The 20,681-nt window shown below is 38.0% G+C and overlaps 1 protein-coding gene across 1 annotated transcript in view; it reads left to right on the forward strand.

The window, feature by feature from the left end:
- Positions 1-20,143, forward strand: part of adgra1a (adhesion G protein-coupled receptor A1a) — a 42,327-nt gene extending 22,184 nt beyond the window's left edge. Inside the window, exons 4-7 of the mRNA XM_056470150.1 lie at positions 2,990-3,113; positions 11,337-11,488; positions 15,607-15,702; positions 15,873-20,143. Of these exons, the coding sequence (XP_056326125.1) occupies positions 2,990-3,113; positions 11,337-11,488; positions 15,607-15,702; positions 15,873-17,322 (1,822 nt within the window). The 3' untranslated portion in view covers positions 17,323-20,143. The remainder of the gene's footprint in view (positions 1-2,989; positions 3,114-11,336; positions 11,489-15,606; positions 15,703-15,872) is intronic.
- The last annotated feature ends 538 nt before the right edge of the window (positions 20,144-20,681 follow it).

Raw genomic sequence — 20,681 nt, forward strand, 5'->3', positions numbered from 1 at the left:
AATGTGCATTCAGCCATTACTGAAAGCCAGTGATTGAAATTGGAAATATTTCTGTTACAAAAGCACATCGATCAACTTCATAAGATGTTTGTTAAACCCCTGGTGGAATATGGGTCAGGGATTCATGTGCTTTTGGAATCTTCAAAATAAAAGCATGGGAGAGCCAGGATCAAATTTAAAACTACCTTTACTGTGTTGGTTTGACAGAAAATCATATACAAAGAGAATGCTTGAAAGTGTATTTAATTATTTAATGGGGTCATTTTCATTTTTAGGTGAACTATTCCTTTAATTTATATGACAAATCACTTTGACCACAAAATGCAAACATTTCAAAACTGGTTTCAAAGGGCACAGTTTTGAAAACGAAACTTTAAATGTATACTACAGTGACTGCACATGCATACACATAATAGGTTTAGTCTATACTGTAGTTAAGCATGTTTTTTTGTTTGTATTGAATGTTTATGTCAGACAGTTTTCTTTACAAATTACTGTCATAATGCAATGGTTTTAGTTGATTTCTGAGATTTATTGACTCTACATTTTCGTGGCAGGGATCCATTTAAAAGTTTGTGTGTGTGTGTGTGTGTGTGTGTGTGTGTGTGTGTGTGTGTGTGTGTGTCTGTTGTTGTTGAATTGTTAGTACATTTATGTTGTGTAAATGTATCCTACATGGTGTTTATTCCTTGATGGCCAAAATGAATTAAAAATGTCATCGTTTTTTTATTCTGATTTGCAGCTGGTGAAAAAAAATCAGAATTTTTTATTTTTATAACCACTTTTTTCCCATGATTCAAATGAATGAAACATTTCATAGAACAACATTTGAAATTTTAATTAACATGTTTTTAATTTTACTGACAAAGAATGTTTGAAATTTGGTGTAGTATCCCAGATGGATAATACTGTATACAGCACAAATACAATATAAATTTGTAGATATTAGAGGTTAGAGATTGTGTATGACTGATATTGAAATTCTAAAATTACCTCACATACACTACGGCTCAAAGATTTGTGGTTAGTAAGATTTATGTTTTTAGAAAGTCTCTTACGCTCACCAAGACTGCATTTATTGGAGTAAAATAATAATATTGTGAAATATTAATATAATTTTTTTCTGCTTACATGTCATCTTATTTAGCATTTTTAAAGAGGATTGCATCTGCAGAAAATATAATAGACAAATTACCAGCATAGATAAATACAGTAGAGCAATAGTAGAAATGAAGAAATCTAGCAGTTTTCAGGTACTGAAATACAGAAATAAAATGATCAAACAAACAATAAAGTTGTTTAGTCTTCATTATGTACATTATTGAAAAAATGCATTTTTGTTAAAGCTAGAAAATGCAATAATTCCTTGTGCCCAAATGCTTAAAACACAGTCACAGGCCTTAACCTTTTAACTGCCTGCCTTTTTAAATGGTTAACCATGTTTTTACTGTTTTAAATAATGACTGTTAAATTCATTTAAAGATTGACTGTTTTAAATAATGGTTTACACTACACAGCATTGTTGGTTTACACACCAAAATCGAACAAACATAATCCTGTTGCACCACTACACTTGATTTTGGTTTAAGAACAACAACAACATTAAAACATGTTAAATGAGAATCTGACATATTTTATGGCATACAAAAAATATAGATGATTAGTATTCAATTTTTTTATTTTGAATATGTTTTTGATAAGTTGGTCATACACTTCATATTTTTTAGATTTTTCATAGTAGATGTATTAATTCCGGTACTTTTACCATAAACGGACATGTCAACCATTTGGTAGAGGTTGATATTTTAGAAATTATGGGATGTGTTGATAAAAATGCATTGAGTGTGTTAACTAGCGACATTAGGATTTTTTCTTGTCGGGGCAGTTAAAGGGTTAAAACACGCTAACGACTAACAATAAACTTTCATATTTTTATGGTTAAACTAAAATGACTCCACAATTGTGACCTGGTCAACTGTAATCCTGACTTCACATTACAGATCCTGCGATGTAAATATTGCATGTTCACACATTGCGATATCGATGCTAAAATGATATATTGTGCAGAGTGCATAATTGTTTTTGTGTTATTTTCACATATTTGTGTAAACATTGGTCAGTTTGAGTTTTGTCATCTGTACGCTCAAAGGAATTCTTTAGTTCACTGTATCTTTAGCTTATTGTGTTTTTTTTGGTTTATTTTATCTCATGTAAACAAGCCATAAAAGCTCTTTAGTTCACTAATGGCAAGTTTAGTGAATTTTTAAAGAACTGTTTCTACCGTTCAAATGTTTCTTGTGAAACATTTCTTATGATTATCAATCTTGAAACAGTTGTGCTGTTTACATTTTCTTCATGATTCTTCATGAACTGTGACCACAAATATTTTTGCTATTTTTTTCCCACAATAATTGCAGCTGAAGCAAGTTTTAAAGACTTGAATAATCAACGAAATGGTCAAAATAGTCAGAACAAATGTATATATTGCTTTGATCCTGTGTATTTCTTCAGCCGAACTTCAACAATGATCTTTAAAATTGATGTTATATTTTACATGGTGCAATTTTACCTACTGCATAAATCAAAGCTAGTTGAAAGCTTTCCCCGGCTCAAAACATAGCCATGTGCAGCACCAGCACTAACACTGGAAGGTCACAGTAGGGAATGTTTTTTGGGACAGACTGCCGCCACGATAATGCTGCGATCCTGAGTCAGACGGCCAATATTTATAGTATCATCACCCCTGACTGTCACAGATATTTTCAGTGAGTAATGCTTGCTCCGTGGAGAGCGGGACACTTCTAACCTTAGAGGGACAGTGCCAAATTTAGTGAGCCGCTCCAGTTCGAGACACTTTGCAGACGGGGTCAGAAAGATTTTTTTAGTCATAGCGTTGCGCTTCAAAGGCAGATACTTGTTCCCTTCTGTATTACTCATAGAGCCGCTGTCTCTTCGACTGATAGAAGTGTGTGTGTGTTTGCTTCTACAGCATAATCCGAATCAGCAGGAAAGGATGGCACATGCTCCTCAACTTCCTCTTCCACACTGCCATGACGTTTGGGGTGTTTGCAGGAGGCATCAACCAGATCAAGTACCCTGTGATCTGTCAAGTGGTAAGTCTCCCAATTCTTCTTTGGCCTGAGTGAACCACATTATTCATGCCCTGTGTCTGTGGCTCTCAGCTCAGAGTCACTAACATATGGCCTCTTTGACTCCCGAATTGGCATGGTCACCATTAACTAAGGCACAGAGGGCTTTGTTTGGCAGGAGTGTTCAGTGTTGAGAGTCTAATGCACTGGGGCTCCAGGATTGCCATTGCCTTTCAAAGTGTAGCACTTACTTCATCACAGAGCATTTGCAGCCAGGACCCGTGAGTTAGATTCATTTGATTAGGTTTATAGCTGCATGCTTATTAAACGTATTTGACTTGATAAAAGCAGTTGATTGACTGCTTTAGGTTGAAAAGCACCAGATTTATTGCTGGATGCATAATGTTTTTGAGATGTAGCACATCTCACAAAATGTATATATATTTAATACATGAACACACTGGCTAATCTTGTTTGTTTTTGTTTTTATACATGTTTCTATTATTTTTTTTATTCCACAAATTCAAATGACGATGTGTCCTGTTTACAGGAAGGTCAGAAAATTAGTTTTTATTATCAGAATTTTAGGGTTCACAGTTGTAGCTCAGGGGCCGTATGTATAAAGCTGCTCAGTGTAGAATTTTACTCTTAAGTGTGTCAAAACTCTTAATATGACTTCATTTTACTTTTATTTCTAGACTTAACATTAAGGGCTCTATTTTGATGATCCATGCGGAAAAGTGCAAAGCACAGGGCGCAAATGCATTAAGGGCATGTCAGAATCCACTTTTGCAATTTTAAGGATGAAACAATCCGCTTTGCACCACGACGCACGGTCTAACAGGGTTGAGCTTATTCTCTTAATGAGTTATAGGTGTGTTTTGACAATAAACCAATCAGAGTCTCATCTCCCATTCCCTTTAAGAGTCAGTTGCGTCGCGCTATGGTGCATTTGCTATTTACATGGCAAGCTTTGTAAGTGTAAAAACTGAACGCTTCACTAATGAGAAAACAGTTAAACAGAGCATCTACAGGCTAGAATTCGAGATGAGCCTCCTCATTATTTACTTTCACTCTCGTGGATAGTGAAACGTGTTGTATGCACAGACATCTATTAGCCTGTACATAATTAATTTGTTTGTTAAGCGCAAAGTTTGTTTCAAAACTATTTCTAAATTCAGTTCTAATTTCCAGCAAACGAATAAATGAACAATAATAACGAAGTGTGGTCAAAAAACGGAGTTGTATCCAAATACACATGCTATGCCCCATATGGTCTAAAACCTGACTGGTGGGCAAATCTAAGCTTGTTTTAAATAAAACAAATATAAATATGCATATAATAAATAATACTGCTAATAATGATAACATTACAAAAGCAAATTGTTATGAATAAACTGAAAAAGCCCCCCAAGATGAAGAAAGCATGAAGGCAGTGGTTTTTATATTTATGTAGGCTAGAAAATAATAATTTTTGTAATATTTTAATAATTTAAAAATACATTTGCGTATTGCTGTACATCCTGTGTGTATTAAGCAATGTGTAAGCGAGGCGCACAACTAACTGGACTTTAGACCAGCTTTGATCTAATCTATTGAACAGACTATTTAAGTTCCTCAAAATAGCAACGCGTCAGCAATGCGCCTCAACACGCCTTCCTTTTTAGATCAGAACGCCTATGGGCGCACATATAAGCGCAAATGCATTTGCTATTTAAACTGTGCGGAGTAAAACGTCAAAACGACTCTTGCGCCAAGCTGAAACTAGCAAATTACAATTACGTCGCGCCTTGCGCCACATTGCGCCGGGTGTATGATAGGGCCCTAAGAGTTATTTCTAAAGGTTCTTAAGTGTTAAGACTTGGTCTCAGCTCCTAAATTATTTAGGAGTGTTTGGGATGTATCTTAACCCAGTTAGGAGTAGCAAGATGGCAGCAGAGAGGAGGAGACCACGCACCTTTCAAGAACAAAAGAATGTGTTGCCATTATATGATAACAGGGAGTTGCTAAAACGTTTGATCATGAAAGTATTCTTTTTGCAACTAATCTATCCAGAAATGCAATAACTTTTCCCACTCTATGAAACAATGCCATAACTGCAGAAATGAAGGTAATAATGACTCTGCGTTTTTTCACGACTGGAAAGATGCAGCAGTACACCAGTGATGACTTAGGCCCATCACAATCCACAGTCAGCAGTCATAAACATCACAATAGCAGCACTAACAACACCAAACATAATAAGGCAGTTAATTGACTTTCCAAGTGACCTCCAAACTATACAGCAAAAGCAAGCGGCTTTTATGAGGATTGCGGGTTTCCCTGGAGTTGTTGGAGCCATTGATGGCACTCATGTTCGCATCATCGCTCTGACTGTAAATAAGGAGGCATACAGTATGTCAATAGAAAAGGATTTCACAGCATCAATGTTCAAGTTGTGTTTGATGCCAATTACAAGATACTGGATCTTGTGCCAAAATGGCCAGGGTCAACACATGATGCTCGGGTTCTTTCAGAAAGTGGCCTCACTGGGTTATTTGAACAAAATTATGTTCCCCGTGAATGTCATCTAACACAAACACTTTCCTCCTTGGACCAGTTTGGTTTTCTTTTTGAATCCATTTTTAAAGGGTTTTAAACTTTTGTCTTTCTTTTATAAACAGCTAAGGGTGTAATTTACAGTTATGTGTTTTATCAGCTTAATGACTTAAGTAGCATCACATTTGTTCATGCAATCAATCAATTTGTGCAAGATTGTGTAAAATGCATGTACTTATTTGTATTTTTTTCACATAATACAAAATTACTTCTTAATGATATTTTAAATTATTGAATAATTTTATTAATTAATCAGTGAATGGTGTCATGCTGCTGTGACGTCATCCTTGCAGGCTCCTGATAGGCTGATTCAGAGGTCAAGGGCGGTCATTTTGTGTTTCAATCATTGTAGTCCTTAATTTACAACACTTAAGTCAGAACTTAAGAATCAGTCACAAACTTTATTGAAAGTGGCTTTTAGATACTTTATAAAAGTCTCCTACTTGGAAAAAAAAAATCCTATTTCTTACTAAGAATTTTTTGACACTTAAGTCAAAGTTTAAGACTACTCTTAAGAGCATTTTTTAATAGAAGTTTTATACATATGACCCCAGGTCTCTTGGTTTGTTTGGTGCTGGACTTTACACAAAATGAATTGCTTAAAGGATTGTATAACTCAAACGTGAAACTTTCCCTCAAGTGAGTATCTTTTTTTCTGTTGAACACAAAAGGTAATATTTTGAAAATGTTGCAAACCTGTAACCATTAACAGCTATAGTAGGAAAAACTAATACAGAACTTGTGTTTACTCTTACTCTTGAAATGAACTAACAGAAAATTGCACCAGAATTGGTTTTAATTGAACCAGGCCTGGGTGGTACAGTGGCTCAATAGTTAGCACTGTCACCTCATGGCAAGAAGGTTGCTGGTTCAAGTCCTGGCTGAGCCAGTTGGCATTTCTGTGTGGAGTTTGCATGCTCTGCCCGTGTTGGCATGGGATTCCTCTGGGTTTCCCCCACAGCCCAGAGACATGCAGTATAGGTGAATTTGATGAACTAAATTGGCTATTGTGTATGATTGCGTGTGTGAATTTGAGAGTGTATGGGTGTTTCACAGTAGTGGGTTGCTGGTGGAAGGGCATCTGCTCGTAAAATAAATGCTGGAGTAGTAGGTGTGGTGACCCCTGTTAAATAAGGGACTAAGCAGAAGGAAAATGAATGAATGGACCAGGCCTGCCAAATCTAACACAAATTCAAATTCTCAATTTAGTTCTTAAGGGATATTATTTGTTGGAATCTGTGAATGAGTTATTTAGTTTGAAAAGCAAGTGTTTCATTGGTGCATGGTGTAAAAGGAAGGCTTATGCCATGTGAATACAGAGAGCAGTTGATCAACATCATGACATCAGCCAGTTGAATGGGATGATGTGGCATTTCACCATTGCCATGCATTCCTTTCCTAACTGTGTACTGTAGCAAATCATGGACAAACAATCTGATAGAGACGTGAATGTGTGACCAAATGATGCCATTATATTGAGCAGTATGTTGACTTTTTAAATGAAAGTTGTGGGCAGAGGAAAAAAGGCAGAGAGCAAAGGACTGTTGTGTCGCGTGAATAGCAGGCACTCATTGGCTGCCATGTGATAAACAGTTGTTACACCTTTACAGATGTACAAAATTGGCACACCCCAATCAAAACATTTTGCTGTAATTTTTATCATCACATTGCACACTTTGTACTAGTGTATTTAATTTCAATGTAGAGTTTTTGTGTATTTGTAGTTCATTTAAATACAAGGACACGTCCATTCAAAATTGTTATGGTTGTGATTAATACTTTTATTAAGTGTTGAGCATTTTTACAACAATAGAAAAGAATAAAATCGGTTCTTTTAAGTATTTTTAAATTAAAAATAAAAGCTGAATAATAACTTTCTACAAAAATATTAAACATTATAAATGTTTTCAACATTCATAACAATAAAAAATATACGAAATAAGCATATTAGAAAAAATATCTGCTGAAAGTTCAGCATTGCCATCACAGGAAAGAATTACACTAAACAGAAAAAATGGTGTTTTAAATTGAATTCACAGTTCATAATATTACTGTTCTGTGTAGTTTTTATTAAATGCAGCCTTGTTTAGAGAAGGACTTTCAACAACATTTTAAAATCTTACAGTTTTAGCTTTACCTGTAATAACCGTGTGTACTTCTACTCAGTTAAAGCGTTTTTAAATGGTTAGTTCACCCTCTCATATCACCCTTATGCTGTTCCAAATCCCTTAGACCTTCGTTTATGTTCAGAAGGCAAATTAAGATATTTAAGGTGAATCTGAAAGCTCCTTCATCTTCCAAATACAGCAAGATTCCAGACTCCAGACAACATACTTTCAGTGGTTCAATCAGAAAATTATCATGCAGCGAAAATACTTTTGTGCACATATAAAACAAATATGATGCCTTTATTACAGACTTTATTAGATAACTTTATAACAGTTTTTTCAGTGTCAGTATGGGCGAACTAACACTTTCAGGTCAAAGTTTTTTGATGGGTCTTAGTGTTTGCTGTAATGGTAGATTGAGATGATTTGAGACCCTTAAACCTGCTTTAAAATAAAACACAACTGTCTAAAAGTTTGGGTAAAGTTTATTGATATTGAGCGTTTATTGATATTGGTCTCTTGATGTATTTAAGGCTAGATCATTCATATAAACTGCTCAAAGAATCTTCTATTTTCATTATATGATTGAAATAAAAAATACAATTCATAAATTTGATCTTTGTCATTTCAGGTCTACATACACCTTTTTATTGAAAAAAACATGACAGAGATTCTCAGCATGTAATAATTCACATCCAGTGCCCCATATAAATGTCACATATATCATATATATATAATAGATGTGTGGGTTGGTTGGATGGATGCAGTAAGTGCATTGGAGCAAAGAGGACAAGAGCATGACCTCGCTGTCTGAGGAGGACTACCTCAATCTCCCCTTCAGTGCATCCATACACACACACACACACACACACACACACACACACACACACACACACACACACACAGTGTTCGAAATAAACTGTTAGTGCTGCACGATATTGGAAAAATCTAACATTGCCATATTTTTTTATTCTGCGATATATATTACGATACGACTACAATTTCGCTGCTCTCTTTTGCTAATAACTACATATATATTGGCAGCATGTAATATGTGCACTATAAATAGTATGCACATTTTCTATATGTGTGAAATTCCTGGATTACCTACTACTGTTGCTAAAGTCTGATGTATGCATTAGATTTCTCTGAGTGATATTTCATCTTGAAAGTAATTGTGGATATGTGGCTTGAGTGGGCTGGAGGCGGAGAACATATAATAATTAGGCTAAACAAGTTATTTCTTCTAAACAAAAAACATATGTAGCTGTTTTCCAAGTGTAGCTGTTATCCAATTCATAATTTGTATAGCTCTTTCTTTCACTTGAATCTAAGTGATATCTTAAAACGAAAGTATGTTCAAGTTTTGATACATTCAAGGTAAAAGCGATAGATGAATACATTAGAAGCAAAGCATTATGTATGTGCACTCTCGAATAATTTAGTGGTCAAAATTAAAGTACAGTGTTTTTTAATAGATGCTCATCAAAAAAGTGTAGTTTTGGAGACGTTTGTAGGGATCATTGCTGGTTTGTTAGACTTTATCCATGCTTATTTGTTACACCTGTAATTCAACTTTTTATTTTAAGTTGTGAAGACTTGCCGTGCAGACATGTCATGTGACAACATTGTAGTAAAAAAAAGTTTGCATAGTGTATACTGCACTTTTCGCCCCATAGACTTCCATTCATACAAATGTGGCAGACCGGAAATGCAAGCTCGTCGCATTGCAAAGTTCAAGCTTGGTGAACTCTGACCTGCAAAATTGCATCATGTGATTGTGTGAGATGATCAAAACATGACATCTCAGTACAGAAATTTAAAATATGGAGCAATTGCTTTAGCTTTTTTAATGTCTAATCATCTTGTTTTTCCATTTCTGAGTTGTGACTGGAAGGCCGTCCACTGCGTAAAACGTATGAGAAAATAGTTGGCGGTTCATTCTGCTCTGGTAACCCCTGATAAATAAGGGACTAAGCTGAAGGTTATTCACGCCACTTTTCACAGCGACACACAACCAAATTTCACATGCTCAAACTCTAGTGCAGGTGTAGGGAGCTTATGGCCTGGGCTTCTTTAACCAAAAATATGTGGCTCTCCAGCTGTCTCCCTTCAATATTCAATTCAATTCACCTTTATTTGTATAGCGCTTATACAATGTAGATTGTGTCAAAGCAGCTTCACATAAAGGGTCATAGTAAATAGGAACAGTGTAGTTCAGTTTGAAGTGTTTAAGTTCAGTTCAGTTGAGCTCAGTTCAGTGTGGTTTAATAATCACTACTGAGAGTCCAAATACTGAAGAGCAAATCCAACGATGCGCAGCTCTATAGATCCTGAACCATGCAAGCTAGTGGCGACAGCTGAGAGGGAAAAAAACTTCACTAAATGGCGAAAGTGAAGAAAAAAAAAACCTTGAGAGAAACCAGGCGACCATTTTAATTTCTCCGCTGGCCAAACGTCTTGCTGCAGTCTCAGTGGCGGAGGCTGGAAGCTGGCCTCAGCGAAGACTCGTCTGTCTCTGGAGCGTCACAGGAATCAGTCTCATGTTCTCCACTCCTCCATGACCACCACAGTAGCTGCTCAGGATTCGGCCAGGTCCAGGATATGGAAACCTTGGGATCATCTCGTCGTTGGTCTTGGATCGAATCAGTGACTCTGCATAGTCTGAGGGCCTCGGGAAGAGTATCCCCAGGTGGAAATGAAGAATAAAGAAAATAATTAGCATAGCTGCTGTTCATAGTGTAAAAAAAATAATAATAAAAAATAATAAATAAAATAATTTCCTATTGAAAATGCAATTAAAATTACCTTTTTGTAAAATTATACCTTTTGTATATCTTTTTACAGCAAAATGAATAAGAATAAGAATAAAAGGACCTTTCAACCAATGTACGTGTGCGGCGCTGTGTATTAACTTGAATAGTGACACCAATAAAGGTCATCCAACTTACATTTCTATGGTAACCTTGCGCAAGTAAATTCAAACATTTATGAGTGGTGATGATGAAAAGAAAGAAATTCGGAAACTTTATTTTGATGGTTCATTTGAGTAATAAGAGAGTGTCTGCTTAATATCTGCTGATACTGCTCCTTCAACAGACATTTAACTGATTATAAGAAACTTTGCAAGTGCATGTCAACTTACACTAACCCCAACCCCAACCTAACATTCTACATATAATCTACTGAGAATAAGTTGGCATGTAGACTTAAATTCAACAAACGAACCATTAAAATAAAGTCTGACCAGAAATTCAATAAATTGTCCATTCTTAAGACTTGCTCAACATGTGATGTTTCATATATATCCCCAATGGCGCTTTAAAAAAGGCATTTGCCAAAAAAATCAGAAATGGCTCTTTCCTGAAAAAAGGTTCCAACCCCTGCTCTAGTGTGACCGCAGCTTTACACACTATTCTTAAAAATGTAATATGCCTTATGTACTGTATACTGGGCAGCAGGCAGTAAGCAAGTATGCTTAGTTTTCTGTGGCTGCTGAGGGAGCTTTCAATGTTTTATGTTTCATCTTGTTTGTTGACAGGTTGGCATTATCTTGCACTACTCCTCCCTCTCCAGCATGCTGTGGCTGCTTTTCACTGCCAGGAACGTCTGCAAGGAGGTGTCCAAGGCTCCGCCCATTCCTCAGGACAGGGACCCTCCCACTCAACCACGCCCGAAAGCCACCATTTTCAGGTAGACTGCATCAGTGAATTTATTGAAGATCGACTATTGTTGGTGTCCATCCCATATAAATCAGATCTAGATCTAGCTATCTAGATCAGATGCTAGATCTTGTCAGGTTTTTTTTTCTGTTATTTAAACAGTCAGCTTGCAGAGATGACTGATACCCAAAACCTGTTAACAGCAAGACTTGTCTGTCAAGTACTCAAAACAGTCTTCTATCAGCCAGAATGTTGACTGAGAAAAGACAGAGAAGAGCAGAAGGAGGAAAAATGTTGCAAGTCTGACCAGCACAAATCCAACAAGTGATAATAGAACACAACAAGCAGTGGCTATGGAACATTACTGCTCCTCTGATGATAAAAACCTCAAAATGGAGACATTCTCTTATGCAGGGGCATCGCTAGACCCCATTTACTAAGGCATGTGTTCCAGTAAATATCGCCAGTGCCCCAGTAAATGCTTTGAGTAACAGTTTACTTCATATGTAAGTTTATTAATTAAGAGTGGTAATCCCAGAATAAAGACGTTATTGTTTGTGTACAACCGAATAAACGCTTTGTAAACCCAATGTATTCTAATAGAAAACAAACTAGAAAATATACCTGTGCACCTCACGTAATCCTCCTGCTTAATGCTGACGTGCTGCTCCTGCTCCTAGTTGTTAAACCTGCACAGCAAAAAAATATGTGGCAGTCATACATTGTAAAACTGGCATAACAGCCTTTATTGCACGCAGTAGGTTTTGTAAGTCGACAAAACTAATGATTAAGTAATATGATTATGATCTTATTTTGACTAAAAATGGCTCCTGTAAGATGTTTTTGGATGAAGTAGAAAGTAGATATTATAAGTCAGGGAGGTGAAACTTAATAACAATTATTCCCGACGATCAGAGTCAGGTCTGTGATGGAATTTACTTATAATGATGATCATATATTGATGATTGACAAATATATATTAATATTATTAATTGATTATGGTTTTGTGAATGAAAAGATCAAATGCATTATAATCATTGGGCTATTACAGCCATGTATTATCTACTAGTTGTTTGAGAGTTAAGGGCTGTAGAGAAAATCTTATCTGAAACGTTGTACCGTTGTCTTTAAAAGCTCCTGGGAGCTTATCCTTGGGATCCTTTTGCTCACAGTGTGTAAACTGATCATTTTACGGATAATTAAAGCAATTGAAAGACAAACTTTGTCTGACTTTATTTATTTTCAGTCTTCACATTAAAATGTGTTCTTTGTAAACAGGTAGAAAATAGTTTGCCATTACAGATCTCAGACAAAAGATAACTCTATACATATTTTGTTGTGTTCTCCGAATTGTCATATGAAATTAATATTCATGCAAAAAATTGCTTAGAAGATCTTAGAATATCACTCCAGTCTTTACCTTGGATTAATTTCTGTTATTTATTTTTTAGAATAATAATTGTATAATAATACTTTAATAATAATAATAATAATAATAATAATACTTGTATTCAGGGCTTGATAATAACTTTTTTGACCACCAGCCACTGTGGCTAGTAGTTTTCCACTGTTACTAGCCACAATTGTTTGTTGGGAAAATATACTTTATATGCATAAATTTGACTTTGGCATGCTAAAATGACTTAAATTTAGTGCTATGTCGACATGCCGCCTCGTTCATTTAATTTCTTTGTGTGTTGTGACCTTGCTCAATGAGCATGAGTAAATGGGTTGTGGTTATATAGTGTCGCATTGCAATTAGTTTTATTTCACATGACTTTTTACAGCTCAGCACTAAGGATTTCAAAAAAAATTCTCTGGCCACAACAAACTAATAATTCCTTGCCACAAATTTTAAATAATGGTCAAAACAAGCTAAATTGACATTTTTATTCAACAAAAATGTTCTTAAAAAAACAATTGACATTTAAAAAATGATTGTCATGTGTCTAAGGGTGCTTTCACACCTGCCTTATTTAGTTCGGTTGAATAGCACTAGAGTTTGTTTCCCCTCGTGGTGCGGTTCATTTGAGCAGGTGTGGATGTAGCAATCGCACTCGAGTGCACACCAAAAGTGGACCAAAAAAGCGTACCGAGACCTCCTTGAAGAGGTGGTCTTGCTACGGTTTCAAACAAACCTTGGAGCGGTTCGTTTGTGGTGAGAATATGATCCAAATTAAAACAGACCCAACCGCAAATAGTACTGCGCCTTTTGGACTAATCCAGCTGCCGTAGGCCGATGTGCTGTGCATTATGGAATGTGGTGGAAAAATATTTGTTGACAGTGCTTTACCAACAGAGAGAAGGAAAGGGAAAAACATTACCTGATAAATAGTTGTTAATATTTCCGCAAGATGACCATGTCGCAGATTAGCAAAACTTATTTACGCCTCCTCCTGAAGTGACGTGCGATACATTAAAACATTGTTTTCTAGTTGCAGCCGCGCTTCATTCTCGAAATGTATAGTTTGTCTAAAGTGATGTATACTATGAGTAGGGATGCAATCAGTCAGCGCAGTCGTAGCTCCATGGTAAAAAAGTGCCATTTTGTGTCTGCTGGTTTGTTTACTTGCGGGAGTTCCATTAGCATTTTCCCGCATGTGAATTCGAACCAATCGATAAGCAGTTTAGCAACTATGTTCAACAACATCTGACCAATGAGAGATGTGCATTTTGTCAAATGACTGGATTTCAGTTCTTTTCATCTAGTTTGGACCAAAGCCAGCAGTGTGGTGTGAAAACAACCCAAAGACGGCAGAAAATGCTACAATGTATCAATTATTGCCCTTGGTCGGACCAAATGAAGCGAACTACAGATGTGAAAGCACCATAAAACTATACACAGTAGTCTGTACTGGCTAAAAATCCCTGATCATCAGTTCACTAGATAAATGTTGAGTTAATCTCGTATTATTATTAATCTCGTTATTGTACAGGATGATTACTAAATCATATTAACAAAAATAACTATAAACAAAAGAAAGCCGGGGAAAAACAAACCGTGTGCGATAATGAAAGGATGATCACGTGCACACTGTTAACTTTCTGGCTTATTAATAAATCTCTTTAAAGAATGGCTAAAGTGAAAGCAGCAACAAAAAATCTCGAGCTCTTGAAAGTAGCAGGACTACATGCATGAGCACTGCTTTTTTCCAGTCTATTTCAAAAAGAAACGAACACACCAGTTGCATTTCCAGGCACGGTTGCTTCACGCAAGGAAATGGGACACGGGAGCTTTTAAACACTCGCACGTATTACATCAGCTGTGCGCGCAACACTGTCGTTAGTGAGCGAGGATCACTGTGCGCCTGATCGTTCTCTCATTCTGTATTTTCCTGCTTTCTTTAGCTCGCACGAACACTTATCAGTCGTGCTGCTTTTCGATTCTAAGATCACATTTGCACACATATTGACAAACAGTCATAAACTAACATTCTAATCTTTAGTGACGAGCCAGCACTGGCAATTTAGATATTATTTTTTACCAGCCAAAGTGGCTAGTGGGATTGGCTTTCTAACCCGCCACAGGTGAAATCTATCAGCCATTGGCAGGTTGGCGGCTGTTAATGTCAAGCCCTGCTTATATTCATTTATATTATTTAGTATAACTATTTAAATAAGAGTAAACAATATTTGGGGGGTGGATGGGATGTGCGGTTGAGGGGGACAGGAAAGTATACTATCACTCTAGAAAGTATAATATCATATAATTACAAGAATAAAAAGGAAAATAATAATAAAAGAACAATTCTTGTTGTTAATAATTGTATTCTTTTTCGTCATTTGTTGCTTTTATATTATTATTAAGTTATTTTTTTGTATTTAATATTTATATACTATTATTTTATGCTCACCAGTGCTGCATTCATTTTGTCAAAGATAAAGTAAATTTGTAGTATTTGTAAAATATAGTATTTACCTATAGTAGTTTGAAAATATACTTTAAAGATATTATTTGTAAAAGAACCACAGAATGGGAGCAGTTGGTCAGCATATTCAAATATGATCAAATCTCAATAACAAAACTAACAAAAAAAAGACGTAAATAATTTTTTTGACAAACATTACCCTTTTATTCGTCCTAAAAAAGGAGCAGAAACATCACAGAAGTAAAGTTTCTTAAACACAGTATAAATCTGTCTTCACCAGGTTTTATCTGGTCAGTGGTGGGGTCCCGCTCATCATAGTCGGTGTTACAGCTGCTGTTAACTTGGACAACTATGGTAGCAGAGATGACGCCCCTTAGTAAGTATCACATTTACTGCTTGTGTCATCTGTAACATTTTTAGTCAAATCACTGATTCCGGGAGATGTCTCCTGCTTAATGCTATAAATTACCATGAGCTCTGTAATTAGATGTGGAGTGGTGACTACACTGTCACTTTAATCACTGTCTCTGTCTGTGTGTCCTGCAGCTGTTGGATGGCCTGGGAGCCTAGTCTGGGGGGCTTTTACGGACCCACTGCCTTCTTGGTCTTGGTAATGTGCATCTACTTTCTGTGCACATATGTACAACTAAAGCGGCATCCAGAGCGCAAATATGAGCTCAAGGCCATGACCGAAGAGCAGCAGCGTCTGGCTGTGGCTGAAATCGGCCACTGTCACGCGGTCAGCGGAGAGCCAGGTGAGCACGGCGATCACACAGGGTGCACGGCCATCACAGCCTCAATGCTGGCCAACGAGCACTCGTTTAAAGCTCAGCTTAGGGCCACCGCCTTCACGCTCTTCCTCTTCCTATCCACTTGGGTTTTCGGAGCACTCGCTGTATCACAGGGCCATTTTCTAGACATGATCTTCAGCTGCCTGTATGGAGCCTTTTCAGTCACATTGGGGCTTTTTTTGCTCATTCAGCACTGTGCAAAACGTGACGATGTGTGGCACCGCTGGTGGGCTTGTTGTCCTAATAAACCAAAGGTGGAGGTCAATGGGGAAGCAGCGGGGAATGCCGTCTCAACTACACAAAGTCACAGCCATACGCCATCTCACGTGCAGAACCAAATCCACTGCCAGGTTGACTCATCCTGTTTGGGTAAACCTCTGCTCTCCCCACACCTCTCACCCCACTGCAAGTTGGGTAGCCTCCCCTCTACCCAGAACCACACAAGCACCTGCTGTGCCACCCTACACAGTCCTTCTTCTCTAATCGGGGGCTCGACTCGCCCCCAGTCCCTCCCGGATGAACTACCCCGGCCAACCCTTCCCCTTCAAAGCTGCTTAAAGGACAGATCTAAGACTCGCTCCTTCAACCGACCTCGGCCCTGCCTCAGGGACTACTCCTACCACATGACCTCCACCAGCATGGATGGAAGCGTCCACAGCTCCCACCTGGACAGCCCCCACAGCGTGCACCTGGACAACCCTTTGACCTGCCACACATCACACCTGGATACCCAGCTGTCATGTCATAGCCCTCATCCTGACAACCAGCTGCGCTGCCCGAGTCCCAGTCCTCACCTCGAGAGTCTGGCCTCGCACGGTCTCCACGACAGCCTCTCCTGCCATAGCGCACACTTGGACAGTCAGCTCTCCTGCCACAGACACATGTGCTGTGCCAAAGCAGACCCGTTCTCGAGCATATGCTGCCCTAAAGCTGACCCATTTGTCAGCCCTTGCCAGGCAGAGGATCCTGACATGGGATCGCTGATGTACAGCTGCGCCAAAATGGCAGATAAAGAGGACGAAAGCATGCTGCACTTGGATATAACCCCTCCACGGGTGAGCCACGCCACGCTCGGCAGGAAAGGCACCCTCAGCCGGAGAGGGACATTGAGCCGGAACAATAGTCAACATGAGGATTACGCAATTACATCTGACTCCACAGGTAACATTAGGACTGGGCCTTGGAAAAACGAGACAACCGTGTAGGCCTGTGAATGACTAACCTGTTTCTCTCGCCTGAGCTAAACTACTGTGTAGTCCCAGGGCTATTACCCAAAGGCCCTCTCTTGTCTGAGCTAAGCTACTGTGTAGTCCCTTTGCTGTGACTTCCCTCTCTCACCCGTCCCATACACCTTCTCTTCCCCTTTAAAGAGGTTTGAACCTCTGCTTACCTCTTCTCAGACTTCATTTCATGTTTCATCCCAGCTCCATTGGGTTTGTCCTTTTGCCATTTCGATATGGCAGCAAAGATCCCATGCCATACATTTTAATTTGGACGATCTTTTATAATCAAACTGATTTTTGTACATGTGTTTTTGGGTATGGTTACAAAATGTGCAACTATGTCGTTGTGGATGTGTGTGTGTGTATGCGTGCGTGCGTGTGTGTGTTAAGTAGGTGAGAAAGAATAGAGTGCATGTGTTTGTGTCTATTTGCATGTGACAACATGCTTGTGTGTGTATATACTGGATAGCAAGATTTCCATTTGTGCAGATGAGTCCTCTTTATTAGAGCCAAAATCTCCCACATTTCTGTTTTGCATTTCAGTAAAAAAAGAAGAAAAAATGCATTGCCAAGTGTGAAAAAGCAGCACTTAATTAGATTTTCACTTCTAAAGAAACTGTGAATTATCACTAAGGTAATTAAGAGTAATCAGTGAACATAAATGTGAGATAAATGTGCCAAACAGTACAATAATTAAAATGCAACTTTAAAACTGAGATATGCCCTGAATACCTGCTCTGTGAAATGTGGATAATGATGTGTGGTTGTCATAAGGTTTTTTTTTCATCTACAGACATAAAAACAGCAAACAAATAGTCTCCCTGTGTTTCCATGGTGACAAATCATGAAGAGAGGTGCCCAGTCAGAACTGCACATGCGATGTATGCACATATAGTGTTTAGTTACTGGCAATGATCAGTTCAAGTCAATGGCCTTACAGAACCCATCCGTTTTGCATTGATCAAATGTCTTATGTTGCACTAAAGCATTAATGCATGTTTGCCATAATGAAGCAATCATTTACACGCCTAATGAGCTACATACTTTCATGTGATTGACAGGAAAGCATTTTCGCTTACTGGAAACACTCATGATATTTATTCTGAGCCAAAAACAGAGGGCTTTACTTTCTACATTGGAAGAAAGGAGACTCATTAACGGTTTTTATCACTGTGCCAACTCACCGTGCTCACAGGTATTGTCAGATTTTTAACATAATAGATCTCGTCTGTCAAACGAGCAGTGGGTAAATGAAGACAAAAGGGAAAAAGTGTCCATGCCAACTCGTATTGTGAGTAATTATTGGGTTCATTGATGAATACACAATAAATCAAGAGTAAAATAGAAGCTGAGCACTTAATCTCACATATTAAGCTGTGAAATGTGAGGCCGAATGCTTACAATATTAAAATGTGATTTAAAAAGAATAAAAAATTTGTCTTGAATCTGATCATAATTACATATAATGTAGGAACGTTTTGACTTTACCTCAAGTAAAATAGTTCATATTCGGGTTTGTTCTTCATTTAGTTTAACTCAATGTGTGATTTGGTTATCAAAAGTAATTATTTGAATCAGCCCAAATAGTTAAAATAAAATAATAATAATTCCTTACATTTATATAGCGCATTTCTGGATACTCAAAGCACTTTACACATTGGGGGGAACCAGTGTGCAGCATCCACCTGGATGACGCAACGGCAGCCATATTGCACACCCCACACCAGCTGATTGGTGGAGAGGAGACAGATTGATTAAGCCAATGATGATATGGGGACGGTTAGGAGGCCATGATGGACTGAGGCCAGTGGGCAAATTTGGCCAGGATGCTGGGGTTAAACCTCTTCTAATTTTCGAAGGACATCCTGGAATTTTGAACAACCACAGAGAGTCAGGACTTCGGTTTAACGTCTCATCTGAAAGACGGCACTCACTAAGCAGTATAGAGTCCCCTTCACTATACTGGGGCTTTAGGACCCACACAGACCGCAGGATGAACTCACCTGCTGGCCTCACTAACACCGCTTCCGGCAGCAACCTAGCTTTCCCATGTGATCTCCTATCCAGGTACTGACCAGGCACAGCCCTGCTTAGCTTCAGTGGGCGACCATGTGAAAGTTGCAGAGAGCTAGCTTATAGATATAAAAAATATACAGTCCCGATTCTACATTGTCTTTAGATTATATTAGCAGTGAGCATATTCTATTTTATTCTTGATTTCAATGATAAACAATACCAGAAATCTACCAAGAAATCTATACAATGTTTCTGTGTTCATTTAAGGGGTGTTTTAAACGCTTTTCTATACCACATGACGGTATTCAGACTTAATACTATGTGCTATTATATAATCGTAATGCAAACAGAAGAGTCGTATGAAACATTAGGAAAAATTCCTTGTTTATATTGATTTTTGTTTGTGAGCTCAGGGATCATGTTGCGTTTTTCACAAGTAAAATCACTGAAGATATCAATTTGCATGGAATTACCATCGGATATAGACCCCCCGAGTGTGTCACCAGATTAAATATTTATTTTCGAAGTATCCCTCACCATCCAACCCATGCAGATGTGTAGCACATGGATACTATTAAGCCCTCCTTTGGATTTCTGGAGGAAGTGAAATTTGTCTAGCTGCCAGATTTACCATGTGTTGTGATTTATCTTCACCCACGCGACCCACCTGTCATTTATGAGAAATGCGTTTTTTTTTTTTTGGTCAGTACATGTGATTTGTGGTCTGACCTGACCCAAAGCTAAATTATAATTTTTTTTACATGTCACAATTTCCAATAAATGTATTTTATCACCTGATGCCGTGGTTCCCTTTCTGTCTTTTAGAGGCGTCGAAGTAATGATCGAAAATTCAATGCATAATGCCAAAAAAGAAGCCTGCTGGGTGCTTTCATAACTAGCTCTATTTTTCATCCCGTCCATTCTCAGTGTTGTGTGAAGGCCAGAGCGCTTTGTCAAAATCATCAGGAAGAAAAGCCATCGCCTTCGCCTTGAGTCGGTCGTATGCTCATCGTGGCTGCGTCTCGGCTCTAGCTTGACAGTCTTCAGAGCTGCAGGGTCTGGACGATTGTTTATTCATCAGTCCTCCCCGTTCTGCAGCTGATCCCTTCTCACGCATTCTGTTGTCAAGGACTCTGACATCATCTCGCAACCGTAGGAACCAAGAGATGATGAAGAACTGTCAGCCTGTCCTCACTAAACCTCAGAGTTTAGAGCCTCCCAAGCCTCCAACAGCTGTGTGGGGTTACATGGGAACTTTTCAATGTTTTATACTGAACATTTGCTGCAACACTTAGTTGCCCACAATGATTCTAGGCTAGAAGACT

Source organism: Danio aesculapii, chromosome 12, assembly GCF_903798145.1.
Source record: "Danio aesculapii chromosome 12, fDanAes4.1, whole genome shotgun sequence".
NCBI lineage: Eukaryota > Metazoa > Chordata > Actinopteri > Cypriniformes > Danionidae > Danio > Danio aesculapii.